Genomic DNA, 14,633 nt, shown 5'->3' with positions numbered 1-14,633 from the left:
TGGATTTAGGCTGCATGAATTTACACAAGAATATGTGACTTTTTACTATAAGGTATGTTATTAATATTTTACCCTGATTTTCCAAATATTCTACAAGTAACAGTCTTTTCAGTCTTCATAAATTTCATGTAGTTTAATTGTTCTGAGTTAATGCATAATTTGGTTTACAATTAAAAGGAAAATCATTCCAGGTCCTACTTCCACATCATATTCAGTTATTTCAACATCATCGACAGGTCAAATAAAAGGTTAAATATAGGATCATTTAAATATCCACTAATTTTGAGATTTGTTCTTCCAGGAGATGCTGAAAAAGTATCATTAGATACAAATTTAATCCTGGGGCCCCACAGGGCCCTAGACCCAGGCTCCTGGGGAGCTGTACCCCCCCTCCCCCCCAGACCCCCCCTCCCCCCCAGACCCCCTGCAAATTTTCCTCAGATTTCACAATTTTCATTTCACAGCCCTGTAATTTTTTTTGTAATACTTACATGTCCTTCCTGATATGAGGTAGATTCTTGCAGCTTTCAAGGAACAGCTCTGTAGCTCAGTGGTAAAGCATCTGACTGGTGATCAGAGGTTTTGAAAGGCGCACGTTCGCATCCCAGGTGGTGTATTTTAAATTATTCCACATAAGCGGCGCAATGTGGTCCCACAGGTACCGGCTGGTTTTTATTTTATTATTTATTTCACATAAGTGGCGTGATGTGATTCCACATGGACTGGGTGGTTTTTATTTCTTCCACATAAGCAGCGCCATGTGGTACAACTGGCACCGTTCCTGCTTGATGGACACCGGCGCATGCATGAACTCTTGCACCGGGTTCGTGTATGCCTGCTTGTCGGCGCGGTGTATTGTGCACTAATTCCAAATTGTTTCACTGTTTTCGTCCAAACGCCGTCCAAACTTCGCACTATGTGTGAAGGGGCCCTGAACTATATCTCTGTAATTGCAATTACTGAAAAATAGTAGAGAAGCTTGAATCTTCGACTGGACTGGGTTGCTTGACGCAAGGATGTTTCGCTTCTAATCGCAGAAGCTTCCTTAGCTAAATTTCTTGCTCTGGTAGTCTGACTTCTGTCTTGACTCTTGTAGAGAAGAATTGAAACATCCTCGCGTCAAGCAACCCAGTCCAGTCAAAGATTCAAGCTTCTCTACTATGGAAACTACCTGGACAACTGAGAGCCTTCACAGAATCACTGAAAAATGTTTATTAGTTTGCAAAGCGGATGATGATAACTGGAGTGGCTGTCTTATCCTGAGTTGGCAGAGTGTGACAGGCTTCGATATCATCATCATCATCTTCAACCGCTTTTCCAGATTCTGGTCGCGGGGCAACAGCTCCAGCAGGGGACCCCAGACTTCCCTTTCTCGTGCCACATTGACCACCTCTGACTGGGGGATCCCGAGGCGTTCCCAGGCCAGTGCGGAGATATAATCTCTCCACCTAGTCCTGGGTCTTCCCCAGGCTCTCCTTCCAGATGGACGTGCCTGGAACACCTCCCTTGGGAGGCGCCCAGGAGGGATCCTTACCAGATGCCCAAACCACCTCAGCTGGCTCCTTTCAACGCGAAGGAGCAGCGACTCTACTCCGAGCTCCCCACGGATGACCGAACTTCTCACCCTATCTCTAAGGGAGACACCAGCCACTCTCCTGAGGAAGCCCATTTCAGCAGCTTGTACCTGCGATCTAGTTCTTTCTGTCATGACCATAGGTGAGAGTAGGAATGAAGATTAACCAGTAGATCAAGAGCTTTGCCTTTTGGGTCAGCTCCTTTTTCATCACAACAGTACGGCAGAGCAAATTGTAATACTGCCCCTGCTGCGCCAGTTCTCTGGCCAATCTCACGCTTCATCGTCCCCTCACTTATGAACAAGACCTCGAGGTATTTGAGCTCCTTAACTTGGGGCAAGGCTGTATTCCCTACCCAGAGTAGGCAATCCATTGGTTTCCTGCTGAGAACCATGGCCTCAGATTTAGAGGTGCTTATCCTCATTCCAGCCACTTCACACTCGGCTGCGAACCAATCTAGTGACTGTTGGAGGTCACCGGCTAATGAAGCCAACAGAACCACATCATCTGCAAAAAGCAGTGATGAGACCCTGAGCCCACCAAACCGGAAACCCTCCTCCCCCTGACTACACCTCGATATCCTGCCCATGAATATCACAAACAGGATTGGTGACAAGACGCAGCCCTGGCGAAGGCAACCCCCACCAGAAACGAGTCCGACTTACTGCCGAGCAACCGAACACAGCTCTCGCTTTGCGAGTGTAGAGATTGGATGACCCTGAAAAGAGACCCCCTCTCCCCATACTCCCGCAGCACCTCCCACAGTATCTCCCGGGGTACCCGATCATACGCCTTCTCCAAGTCCACAAAACACATGTAGACTGGGTGGACATACTCCCAGGCACCCTCCAAGATCCTTGTGAGAGTAAAGAGCTGGTCAGTTGTTCCACGACCAGGATGGAACCCGCATTGTTCCTCTTCAATCAGAGGTTCGACTATCGGCTGAACCCTCCTTTCCAGCACCCTGGAGTAGACTTTACCAGGGAGGCTGAGCAGTGTGATGCCCCTGTAGTTGGCACACACTCTCTGGTCCCCCTTTTTAAATATGGGGACCACCACCCCAGTTTGCCACTCCTTAGGCACTGTCCCAGACCTCAACACAATGTTGAAGAGACGTCTCATCCAAGACAGTCCCTCCACACCGAGAGCCTTCAGCATTTCTGGACGGACGTGTCCATAAAAATCATAGAGGGATATGCTTTGCAAACTTAATACCCATTACTATATTGGATCATGTTGAAATTGAGGATGGCCCAGTGGTTGTTCCAGTAATAGCAAAGATTTTGTGTCTGCTACCTACAACGCACGTAGAATGTCTCAAACCTAAACCTACTTCTAGGCATCTTATATATGCTACTCTGGAAAAACTCCTAAACCCAAACAGTTCAAATGTCAACCCCACTGAGGTCCTTAGACTGGGTCTCATTAACATAAGATCACTGTCCTCAAAATCATTGTTGATTAATGATTTAATTATTGATCATCACTTAGATATAATTGGGTTATGTGAAACCTGGCTTAAACCTGCAGCTGTCCTCCCCTTAAATGTAGCCTGCCCACCAGCATATACATTTAGTCACGTCCCTCATGATGCGAAGCAAGGTGGGGGTGTTGCTCTTATTTATAAATCTAGGTTTAGCTTATTAGCTGTTGGGGGTCACAAGTATAACGCGTTTGAGCATCTGATTCTCCGCTCCGCTCAGGATATTATGCATTGCCAAGGTCAGAAGAATAAAAATCAGCCGTATTACTTTGTCACTGTATATAGGCCTCCTGGCCCATATTCTGAATTCTTAGATGAATTTGGTGCGCTCATCTCTAACTTGTCAACCAGTGCAGATAACATTCTGATCACTGGTGACTTTAACGTTAATATAAATAAGCCTTCTGATTCCATCTGCAAATCATTTATGGAAATTGTGGATGCATTAGGATTTCGGCAATGCATTCGGGATTCGACGCACATTAGTGGAAATACCCTGGATCTGGTTCTCACATGTCGTATTGCTGTCACGAATATTGATATCATGCCTCTTATATCAGTGGTCTCTGATCACTCACTTAAGTTTACAGTTACGCTGCCGTGTTTAGTGGAACAACAACCTTATTTAACACTGCAGCGATGCATCAACTCCTCAACTAAGACTGAACTAGAAGCTAGACTGTCTGTCTTAGCCTCACTTTTGACAAATACCCAGTCAGTAGACAGACTTGTGAATAGTTTAAACTCAGTGCTCAAAACGACACTCGACATGATTGCACCACCTGTGTTGAAACCGTGCTCCCCCAAATCGCAGTCACCTTGGTTCAATGATTGCTTGCGTGACCTCAAGCATAAAGCAAAAGGTTTAGAACGGAAATGCCTTCATTCAAAATTAGAAGTATTCCACCTTGCGTGGCTTGATGCTATCTTAGACTATAAGCATGCATTATTGGCTACAAAGTGGACCTATTACTCTGATTTGATCAACAAAAACAAGCATAACTCAAAGTTCTTGTTCAACACTTATTCATGGACAACCACCTGTAGTTCGCTCTCCTTTTACAGCACAAGATTTCCTAGATTACTTTGAGAAGAAAATAGATGACATTAGGTTGAACATATCCCAGCATGCCTTAACCCAGCCACTACACCCTGCTATTGAGGTGGGCACTACTACTGAGGTATTACCTAGATTTACAGAATTTGATAGTACGAGGTCTGTCAATAAAGTAACGGTCCTTTTTATTTTTTTCAAAAACTATATGGATTTGATTCATGTGTTTTCACGTCAGACAAGCTTGAACCCTCGTGCGCATGCATGAGTTTTTCCACGCCTGTCGGTGACGTCATTCGCCTCATTCGAAAATGATTTTGGGATTACTGGGAGTGCCCTTGCATGGCTGACGTCATACTTGACCAGTTGTTCTCACTGTGTTTGTACAGTAACACTACCTCTAACCTTAGTGACATGAAATTTGGGGTTCGGTCTGTCTTAGACCCCTGCTTTTCTCCCTTTATATAGCACCCCTTGGGCACATATTGCGGCGTTTTGGGATTACCTTTCACTGCTATGCAGATGATACTCAGTTATATATGCCGATAACTGCTGGTAATCTCGTTCACATAAAATCCTTAGAAGCTTGCCTTGCAGCAGTGAGAAGTTGGATGTCTAGAAACGTCCTACTTTTAAACTCTGAAAAGACTGAAATGATGGTTCTTGGTCCAGTGAGACAGCCTTGACGTCTTTCACAGGCATCTCTCCCAGTCACTGGTTCAGATAGGTCGATGACACATGGGTTAAAATCAAGCAACAGGAGGTCGAGGACTTTACAGAACACATCAACTCGGTAGATTCCAATATCAGTCTCACACGTGAGGATGCCAGAAACAACCATTTAGCCTTCTTGAACTGTGATGTTACGATTGGAGAGAACAGGCAGCTCCAGACGGGTTTACAGAAAACCCACTCACACTGACCAATATCTGCTCTTTGGCTCAAACCACCCCCTTGAACACAAGCTCGGGGTGATCAGGATGCTTCAACACAGAGCCCTACAGGTGCCCACAACTGCAGAGGGCAGGGCTAAAGAACAACAACTTGTACGGAAAGCCCTCACAGTATGTGGGTACCCACGATGGTCTCTGGACAAAATGCAGAAGTCCCAGAAAACAAAGAGACCAGATAGACAGGAGACAGAGACAAGAAGAAGAGTGTCTCTCCCTTATTTAGCAGGAGTAGGGGAAAAACTACAGAGGATCTTCAGACAGCACAAAATCCCAGTTTACTTTAAACCGGTTAACATCTTGAGACAGAAATTAGTTCACCCTAAGGACAGGATCCCTAGTTACAAACAGAGCAATGTAGTGTATTCTATCAGATGTCAGGAAAACTGTAACGAACACTACATAGGTGAGACTAAGCAACCTTTACACAAAAGGCTATACCAGCACCGCAAAGAGGGCGCCAGTGGACCTCAGTCTGCAGTTCATCTCCACCTGAAAGACACTAACCACACATTTGAGGACAAGGAAGTTAAAATCTTAGCCAGAGAGAAGAAATGGTTTGAGAGAGGTGTCAAGGAAGCATTCTTTGTAAAACAGTTGAAACCCAGCCTTAACCGGGGAGGGGGTCTGAGACACGCTTTGTCCCCTGTTTACAATAGGGTACTCGGCTCAAAGCAGTTTCAGTCTTTTGTTCATGGTAATGAGTCATTCACGTCATCTATTCAATCAACTTCAATCAACTTTTTTCTTATATAGCGCCAAATCACAACAAACAGTTGCCCCAAGGCGCTCATCTATTGAGCTGAGTATTCCATTAACTTTAACTAGTAATGACTTCATGACTTTCTTTGCTAACAAAATTTTAACTATTAGAGAAAAAATTACTCGTAACCATCCCAAAGACGTATCGTTATCTTTGGCTGCTTTCAGTGATGCCGGTATTTGGTTAGACTCTTTCTCTCCGATTGTTCTGTCTGAGTTATTTTCATTAGTTACTTCATCCAAACCATCAACATGTTTATTAGACCCCATTCCTACCAGGCTGCTCAAGGAAGCCCTACCATTATTTAATGCTTCGATCTTAAATATGATCAATCTATCTTTGTTAGTTGGCTATGTACCACAGGCTTTTAAGGTGGCAGTAATTAAACCATTACTTAAAAAGCCATCACTTGACCCAGCTATCTTAGCTAATTATAGGCCAATCTCCAACCTTCCTTTTCTCTCAAAATTCTTGAAAGGGTAGTTGTAAAACAGCTAACTGATCATCTGCAGAGGAATGGTCTATTTGAAGAGTTTCAGTCAGGTTTTAGAATTCATCATAGTACAGAAATAGCATTAGTGAAGGTTACAAATGATCTTCTTATGGCCTCGGACAGTGGACTCATCTCTGTGCTTGTTCTGTTAGACCTCAGTGCTGCTTTTGATACTGTTGACCATAAAATTTTATTACAGAGATTAGAGCATGCCATAGGTATTAAAGGCACTGCGCTGCGGTGGTTTGAATCATATTTGTCTAATAGATTACAATTTGTTCATGTAAATGGGGAATCTTCTTCACAGACTAAAGTTAATTATGGAGTTCCACAAGGTTCTGTGCTAGGACCAATTTTATTCACTTTATACATGCTTCCCTTAGGCAGTATTATTAGACGGTGTTGCTTAAATTTTCATTGTTACGCAGATGATACCCAGCTTTATCCATGAAGCCAGAGGACACACACCAATTAGCTAAACTGCAGGATTGTCTTACAGACATAAAGACATGGATGACCTCTAATTTCCTGCTTTTAAACTCAGATAAAACTGAAGTTATTGTACTTGGCCCCACAAATCTTAGAAACATGGTGTCTAACCAGATCCTTACTCTGGATGGCATTACCCTGACCTCTAGTAATACTGTGAGAAATCTTGGAGTCATTTTTGATCAGGATATGTCATTCAAAGCGCATATTAAACAAATATGTAGGACTGCTTTTTTGCATTTACGCAATATCTCTAAAATCAGAAAGGTCTTGTCTCAGAGTGATGCTGAAAAACTAATTCATGCATTTATTTCCTCTAGGCTGGACTATTGTAATTCATTATTATCAGGTTGGCCTAAAAGTTCCCTAAAAAGCCTTCAGTTAATTCAAAATGCTGCAGCTAGAGTACTGACGGGGACTAGAAGGAGAGAGCATATCTCACCCATATTGGCCTCTCTTCATTGGCTTCCTGTTAATTCTAGAATAGAATTTAAAATTCTTCTTCTTACTTATAAGGTTTTGAATAATCAGGTCCCATCTTATCTTAGGGACCTCGTAGTACCATATCACCCCAATAGAGCGCTTCGCTCTCAGACTGCAGGCTTACTTGTAGTTCCTAGGGTTTGTAAGCGTAGAATGGGAGGCAGAGCCTTCAGCTTTCAGGCTCCTCTCCTGTGGAACCAGCTCCCAATTCAGATCAGGGAGACAGACACCCTCTCTACTTTTAAGATTAGGCTTAAAACTTTCCTTTTTGCTAAAGCTTATAGTTAGGGCTGGATCAGGTGACCCTGAACCATCCCTTAGTTATGCTGCTATAGACGTAGACTGCTGGGGGGTTCCCATGATGCATTGTTTCTTTCTCTTTTTGCTCTGTATGCACCACTCTGCATTTAATCATTAGTGATCGATCTCTGCTCCCCTCCACAGCATGTCTTTTTCCTGGTTCTCTCCCTCAGCCCCAACCAGTCCCAGCAGAAGACTGCCCCTCCCTGAGCCTGGTTCTGCTGGAGGTTTCTTCCTGTTAAAAGGGAGTTTTTCCTTCCCACTGTAGCCAAGTGCTTGCTCACAGGGGTTCGTTTGACCGTTGGGGTTTTACATAATTATTGTATGGCCTTGCCTTTCAATATAAAGCGCCTTGGGGCAACTGTTTGTTGTGATTTGGCGCTATATAAAAAAATTGATTGATTGATTGATTGATCAGGATAGTCGTCAAGGGAGCCTTCAGGAGAGACTTCCGTCCCATCATTAGGAGGGACAGCTGCCCTGTCATTAGGAGGGTGCTAACTAGAGCACAATAGGTGCTAATTAGAGCTATTGTTTAGTCACTAGCCTGTAGCAGTCAGCCTCTCGGTAGGAGGGGTCTGGTTAGGTTAAAAACTCAAGCTTTTGTTGGCTTCTGTTTTATTATAAAAAAATTGATTGATTGATTGATAACTAAGGGTTAGGGTCACCTGATCCAGCCCTAACTATAAGCTTTGGCAAAAAGGCAAGTTTTAAGACTAATCTTAAAAGTAGAGAGGGTGTCTGTCTCCCTGATCCGAATTGGGAGCTGGTTCCACAGGAGAGGAGCCTGAAAGCTGAAGGCTCTGCCTCCCATTCTACTCTTACAAACCCTAGGAACTACAAGTAAGCCTGCAGTCTGAGAGCGAAATACTCTATTGGGGTGATATGGAACTATCAATCAATCAATCAATTTTTTTTTTATGTAGCGCCAAATCACAACAAACAGTTGCCCCAAGGCGCTTTATATTGTAAGGCAAGGCCATACAATAATTATGTAAAACCCCAACGGTCAAAACGACCCCCTGTGAGCAAGCACTTGGCTACAGTGGGAAGGAAAAACTCCCTTTTAACAGGAAGAAACCTCCAGCAGAACCAGGCTCAGGGAGGGGCAGTCTTCTGCTGGGACTGGTTGGGGCTGAGGGAGAAAACCAGGAAAAAGACATGCTGTGAATGGGAGCAGAGATCGATCACTAATGATTAAATGCAGAGTGGTGCATACAGAGCAAAAAGAGAAAGAAACAGTGCATCATGGGAACCCCCAGCATTCTACGTCTATAGCAGCATAACTAAGGGATGGTTCAGGGTCACCTGATCCAGCCCTAACTATAAGCTTTAGCAAAAAGGAAAGTTTTAAGCCTAATCTTAAAAGTAGAGAGGGTGTCTGTCTCCCTGATCTGAATTGGAGCTGGTTCCACAGGAGAGGAGCCTGAAAGCTGAAGGCTCTGCCTCCCATTCTACTCTTACAAACCCTAGGAACTACAAGTAAGCCTGCAGTCTGAGAGCGAAGCGCTCTATTGGGGTGATATGGTACTACGAGGTCCCTAAGATAAGATGGGACCTGATTATTCAAAACCTTATAAGTAAGAAGAAGAATTTTAAATTCTATTCTAGAATTAACAGGAAGCCGATGAAGAGAGGCCAATATGGGTGAGATATGCTCTCTCCTTCTAGTCCCCACTAGTACTCTAGCTGCAGCATTTTGAATTAACTGAAGGCTTTTTAGGGAACTTTTAGGACAACCTGATAATAATGAATTACAATAGTCCAGCCTAGAGGAAATAAATGCATGAATTAGTTTTTCAGCATCACTCTGAGACAAGACCTTTCTGATTTTAGAGATATTGCGTAAATGCAAAAAAGCAGTCCTACATATTTGTTTAATATGCGCTTTGAATGACATATCCTGATCAAAAATGACTCCAAGATTTCTCACAGTATTACTAGAGGTCAGGGTAATGCCATCCACAGTAAGGATCTGGTTAGACACCATGTTTCTAAGATTTGTGGGGCCAAGTACAATAACTTCAGTTTTATCTGAGTTTAAAAGCAGGAAATTAGAGGTCATCCATGTCTTTATGTCTGTAAGACAATCCTGCAGTTTAGCTAATTGGTGTGTGTCCTCTGGCTTCATGGATAGATAAAGCTGGGTATCATCTGCGTAACAATGAAAATTTAAACAATACCGTCTAATAATACTGCCTAAGGGAAGCATGTATAAAGTGAATAAAATTGGTCCTAGCACAGAACCTTGTGGAACTCCATAATTACTTTAGTCTGTGAAGAAGATTCCCCATTTACATGAACAAATTGTAATCTATTAGACAAATATGATTCAAACCACCGCAGCGCAGTACCTTTAATACCTACTGCATGCTCTAATCTCTGTAATAAAATTTTATGGTCAACAGTATCAAAAGCAGGCGCAAATTAGGGGCATATATATTTGTTAGCACCACAGGTGAGTTATTTAGTCTACCCACTACTATTATATAATGTCCAGCTGGATCGGCTTCAACTTTAGATGCATTAAATGACACATTCTTCTTAATTAAAATGGCTGCACCTCTAGATCTGGAGTGAAAGTTTGAATGAAAAAGTTGTCCCTCCCACCCTCTTCAAAATCTTGAATGATGAAAAGTATTCAGATGTGTCTCTTGGAGAAATGCAATGTCGGTATTCAACTGGTTTAAATGGGCAAGAACTTTCCTACGTTTTACTGGATGATGAGAGATTTCACATTCCAGCAGACAAAATTTACCTGGCAGATATTTTTTGAAGTGTTCAACAATGGGCTAACCATAATTTACTGTTTTTATGTTGGCAAAATTTGCAAACCAAAACATACAGGAGATGAACCACACTCTGACATAGGAGGAAAAAAAAACACAAAAAAAACAGGTAGTTGTGACATATGTTTAAGTGCAACAGGTTCCCCACCCCAAAAGTCACCAACAAGAACATGGTGACAAAGAAACCCTTTATAACAAATCACCACTTTGCGTGTTTATCAGAACTCTAGCTTCACAGGAGACTCGCACAAAAATTGAGTATAACTGAAAATGTTAAGTCCTCTTATCAATATGAAATTGATAATATATTAAAAATAATAAATAAATAAAAATAATAATAATAAAAAATAAAATACTTAAATAATAATAATGAAATAAATCAAAAGGCTTTGACAGTTGAATATTATAGTGAGTGTGCCACGGATCAACAAGAATACGACTTTTAAGGCTTAAGCAGCAGAGACAGATATTATGAATCATATAGTTCTGCAATAATATTGTAATTATACACTAAACAAAATAAAATAAAGGCATAAGATGGGGCAGTTTTACCAGCATTCATTTTGTCTGTCCTCACAAGATATTCTCCTGGATGTACCTCATAGCCTCTGCTGGGTTGTCAAAAATTACTTCTGTACCGTTGTTGTGGGTGATCCGCAGCCGTGCAGGATAGAGAAGCCTGTAGCGCACTCCCTGCCGTCCTCGAAGAAGTTTCTTAGCATAATTAAATACCAACTGGCACGGGCAACGCTGGGTGGGTAGTCGGGAAAGATAAGTATGGGTGAGCCGTTGTAGCGGAGTGGGCCAGGTTCTTGTACACGGCAGAGGATGTCAGCACAATCTTGAAGATAGTGCAGCTTAGCGATGATCGCTCTGGGTTTGCCGTCTGCTCTTTTGCCTTGTAAAGTGCGGTGTGACCTGTCAATCAGCACATCCTTATCCATCTTCAGCACGTCTTTGAGCAGCCTGGACACAGATATTGGTGCACACGAGAATTCTTCAGCCACATTCAATATGCGGATATTTGACCTCTGCATACGTCCCTCCATGTCCACACATTTCTCCTGCAGAGTCACCACAGTTTTCTCCAATTTTTTAACCTTAGCTTGCAGCTCCACGATATCATCCGAGCAGCAAGAGAGTCCATGTTCCATATCTGCCACCGTAATGTGACTGTGTCTAATTCAGATCGAAGGGCTCCAGTATTATTGGCTATTTCCAGCTTTACCGATTGCAGCTCAGATTTAACTCCTTCAATCTCGTTTATCACCTTTGTTACTTCTCTTTGAAAGAGTTCAGTCATTTCGGTTTTTATGGACGCCAGCAGCATCCCCCCAGTGAGATCAGATTTTAAGGTTCTGCTACTAACCTATAAAATTATTCATGGACTGGCACCTCCTACCTAGCTGACCTAATTAAACCTTACGTACCGGCCGGGCTTTACTTTCTCAGGGTGCAGGACTACTTTGTGTACCTAAGGTGAATAAGAAGTCTGCAGGTCACAGAGCTTTCTCTTATTGTGCCCCTGTTAGAACAGGGGCACAATAAGAAGTGTGGAACTGGAAGGAACTGTGGAATGATCTCCCTGCATCAATAAAACAGTCAGATTCTGTGGAGACTTTCAAGTCCAGACTTAAGATGCACTTATTTTCCCTTTCATATTTCTAGCATACTGGTACAGTTTTGTTTTACGCTTTTTACTCTTTTAATTCATGTTATTAGTAATTGGAGCGGGCTGCAGCCTCAACTTTACCTAAATTCTGGGTCTTTTAGTAAAGTTTAGGGCTAGTGGCCGGCGATCACCTTAGTATTTCTTCTGTTTTTCCTTGTTGTTTAATGCTGGAAAATTATGCAGTATTTTTGTCTTTCTGATGCCTGATTCTGTTTTTTTTCTCTCTAAGGTGCAGCTCCATCCAGAGATGGGAGTTGTGTTTGTGTTGGCGATCCTCCTGTCCTGTGCACCAACAGCAATTCTTGTATATTCGTCCGTGAATTGTTCTGTGAATTATTTCTGTAATTTGTTTGTAGCATGGCCCAAGCAGAGGGTCACCCCTTTGAGTCTGGTCTGCTTGAGGTTTCTTCCTCAGAGGGAGTTTTTCCTTATATCTGTTGCTCTGGGGGTTGGTAAGGATAGACCTTACCTGTGTGAAGCACCTTGAGGCAACTCTGTTGTGATTTGGCACTATATGGGGCGCTGGTCATGGCAACAAGCAGCAGCAGCGTGTTGAGTGTGCAGTGTGTATGAGGACTATCTTTTGGGTGTGATCGCTCCTTCTGGTGCGAAAGTGACTGTCCTGCAATAATTGACAGCCGATCACATCATCTGCGGTGCATATTTTTGCAACAGAATGGCCTGGTTGGGATACTTGCTCATTCTTACCTGTGTGGTGTACCTGTCCTGGGGCCTGTATGCAAACAGCGGCGGCGTCCAGTACACCCGCAAATTTCTTCTCCGTCTCCAAGACTCGGGCGCTGGATCTATTAATCCATCAGTGGTTTTCCCAAATGAAATGCTTCGATCCAGGGTAAAAGTTAGAGAAGCTTTTGGGCGGCATAAAACGCTTCTTCCAAAGAAAAGGGGAAGATGTGGTGGAGTTCGCCAGCGGCTAAGAAGAGAGGGGATGCGACGGATTCCCCTTCCTACGATAATGCTTTCTAATTCCCAGTCCTTACGGAGTAAAATGGACGAGCTACGAGCCAATGTGCACTTCTTGGAGGAATATAAAAACTCTTGCCTCATCGCGCTCACAGAAACGTGGCTAAAGAACCAGGATGTAAACTCGGAGCTGGACTTAGCTGAGTTTGGACAGCCACTCAGACTCGATCGGGACTCCCAAGTGACCAGTAAGTCACTCGGGGGTGGAGTATTCCTGTACGTGAATCAAAATTGGTGCAAGACCGAAATTGTGAGGGAGTCTGTGTGTACAGAGGACATCGAACTCCTGTCAGTGTCTCTGCGCCCGTTCCACCTCCCGAGGGAATTCCCTCAGCTGTTTGACTGTTGTTTACATTCATCCAAAGGCGAATGCTGACGTAGCTGTACGGATGATTACGCGTACTCTGCGCAAACTCCAGGGCATCTCCCTAGATGCGCCTAATTTAATCATGGGAGATTTTAATAATTGTAACCCTGCTAAATTACTTCCAGGGTTTGAACAATATGTAACTTGCCCCACACGACGCACAAAATGTCTCGATCTGTGTTTTGGGTCAATCAAAGGCGCATATAGATCCTTCCGCAGAGCGCCACTAGGGTCGTCCGACCATAATGTCATTCACCTTGTGCCCTGTTACCAACCTCTGGTTCTCTAAAGATGTTAGAGACTCAATAATACAGAGAAATAAATGCTATGAAGGAGGGGATATGTCTATGTATCACATATTGCACAAAGAAGTCAAAAGAAATATTAGAAGAGCTAGAAATGACCACAAGAACAAAGTGCAAAGCCTTTTTACTTCTGGAAATCTACTTTCATCTTGGAAGGGAATGAAATCTGTTAGGAATGGAATCAAAATCAAGCTCTGGTGTTCTGAGCACTAACTTGTTTCCTTCAGATGTGGTCTTTGCAAATGAATTGAATACTTTTTATAATCGATTTAATGTCCTGAATTTTAATCACAAATTGTGTGTCCTTCAGAATGATGAGCCCAGTAATATTAACTTACCCATTGATAGAGGTGTGGTCCTTAAGCACCTTAAAAGTGTTAAGGAAAGGACAAGTTCAGGGCCTGATGGTATTGGGGGAAGGGTACTTAAAAACTGCGCAGAGCAATTGGCTGATATATTCTGCCACATCTTTTCTTGTTCATTGGAACTTCGTAGAGTACCCTCCCTTTGGAAATCCTCAACAATTGTTCCAATACCAAAAAACAAGTCACCTAAAGAACCGAATGATTACAGGCCTACAGCACTAACATCTCTTGTTATGAAGACTTTTGAGAAAATTGTGAAAGAGGAGCTTTTAAGACAAACACAGGGAGTGTTAGACCCACTCAGTTCACATACAGATCTGGAAGGGGCGTGGATGATGCAATCTCCACTCTACTCAATCTGGCTTTGCAGCATCTTGATGGTGCAGATACCTTTATTCGGATGTTGTTATTTATTTCTCCTCCGTTTTTAACTGCATATAACCACATGTATTGGCAGAGCGATTAAGAGACATGAACATTAATGTTGGCCTAATTTTATGGATTATTGACTTTTTAACAAACAGATCGCAGAGAGTCAGAGTTAATGAAACTCTCTCCGATG

General features: G+C 42.9%; 1 protein-coding gene across 1 annotated transcript in view; it reads left to right on the top strand.

Annotated features, from left to right (window-relative positions):
• The window catches only part of LOC117505792 (AP-2 complex subunit alpha-2-like), a 153,877-nt gene that overhangs the window by 123,407 nt on the left and 15,837 nt on the right, over nt 1–14,633 (top strand). Inside the window, 1 exon segment of the mRNA XM_034165328.1 lies at nt 5,721–5,738. Coding sequence (XP_034021219.1) covers nt 5,721–5,738 — 18 coding nt within the window.

The sequence above is a fragment of the Thalassophryne amazonica genome, unplaced genomic scaffold, assembly GCF_902500255.1.
Source record: "Thalassophryne amazonica unplaced genomic scaffold, fThaAma1.1, whole genome shotgun sequence".
Taxonomy (NCBI): Eukaryota; Metazoa; Chordata; class Actinopteri; order Batrachoidiformes; family Batrachoididae; genus Thalassophryne; species Thalassophryne amazonica.
Note: the sequence above shows the minus strand (reverse complement) of the source record. Positions and strands in the feature narration are given on the sequence as shown.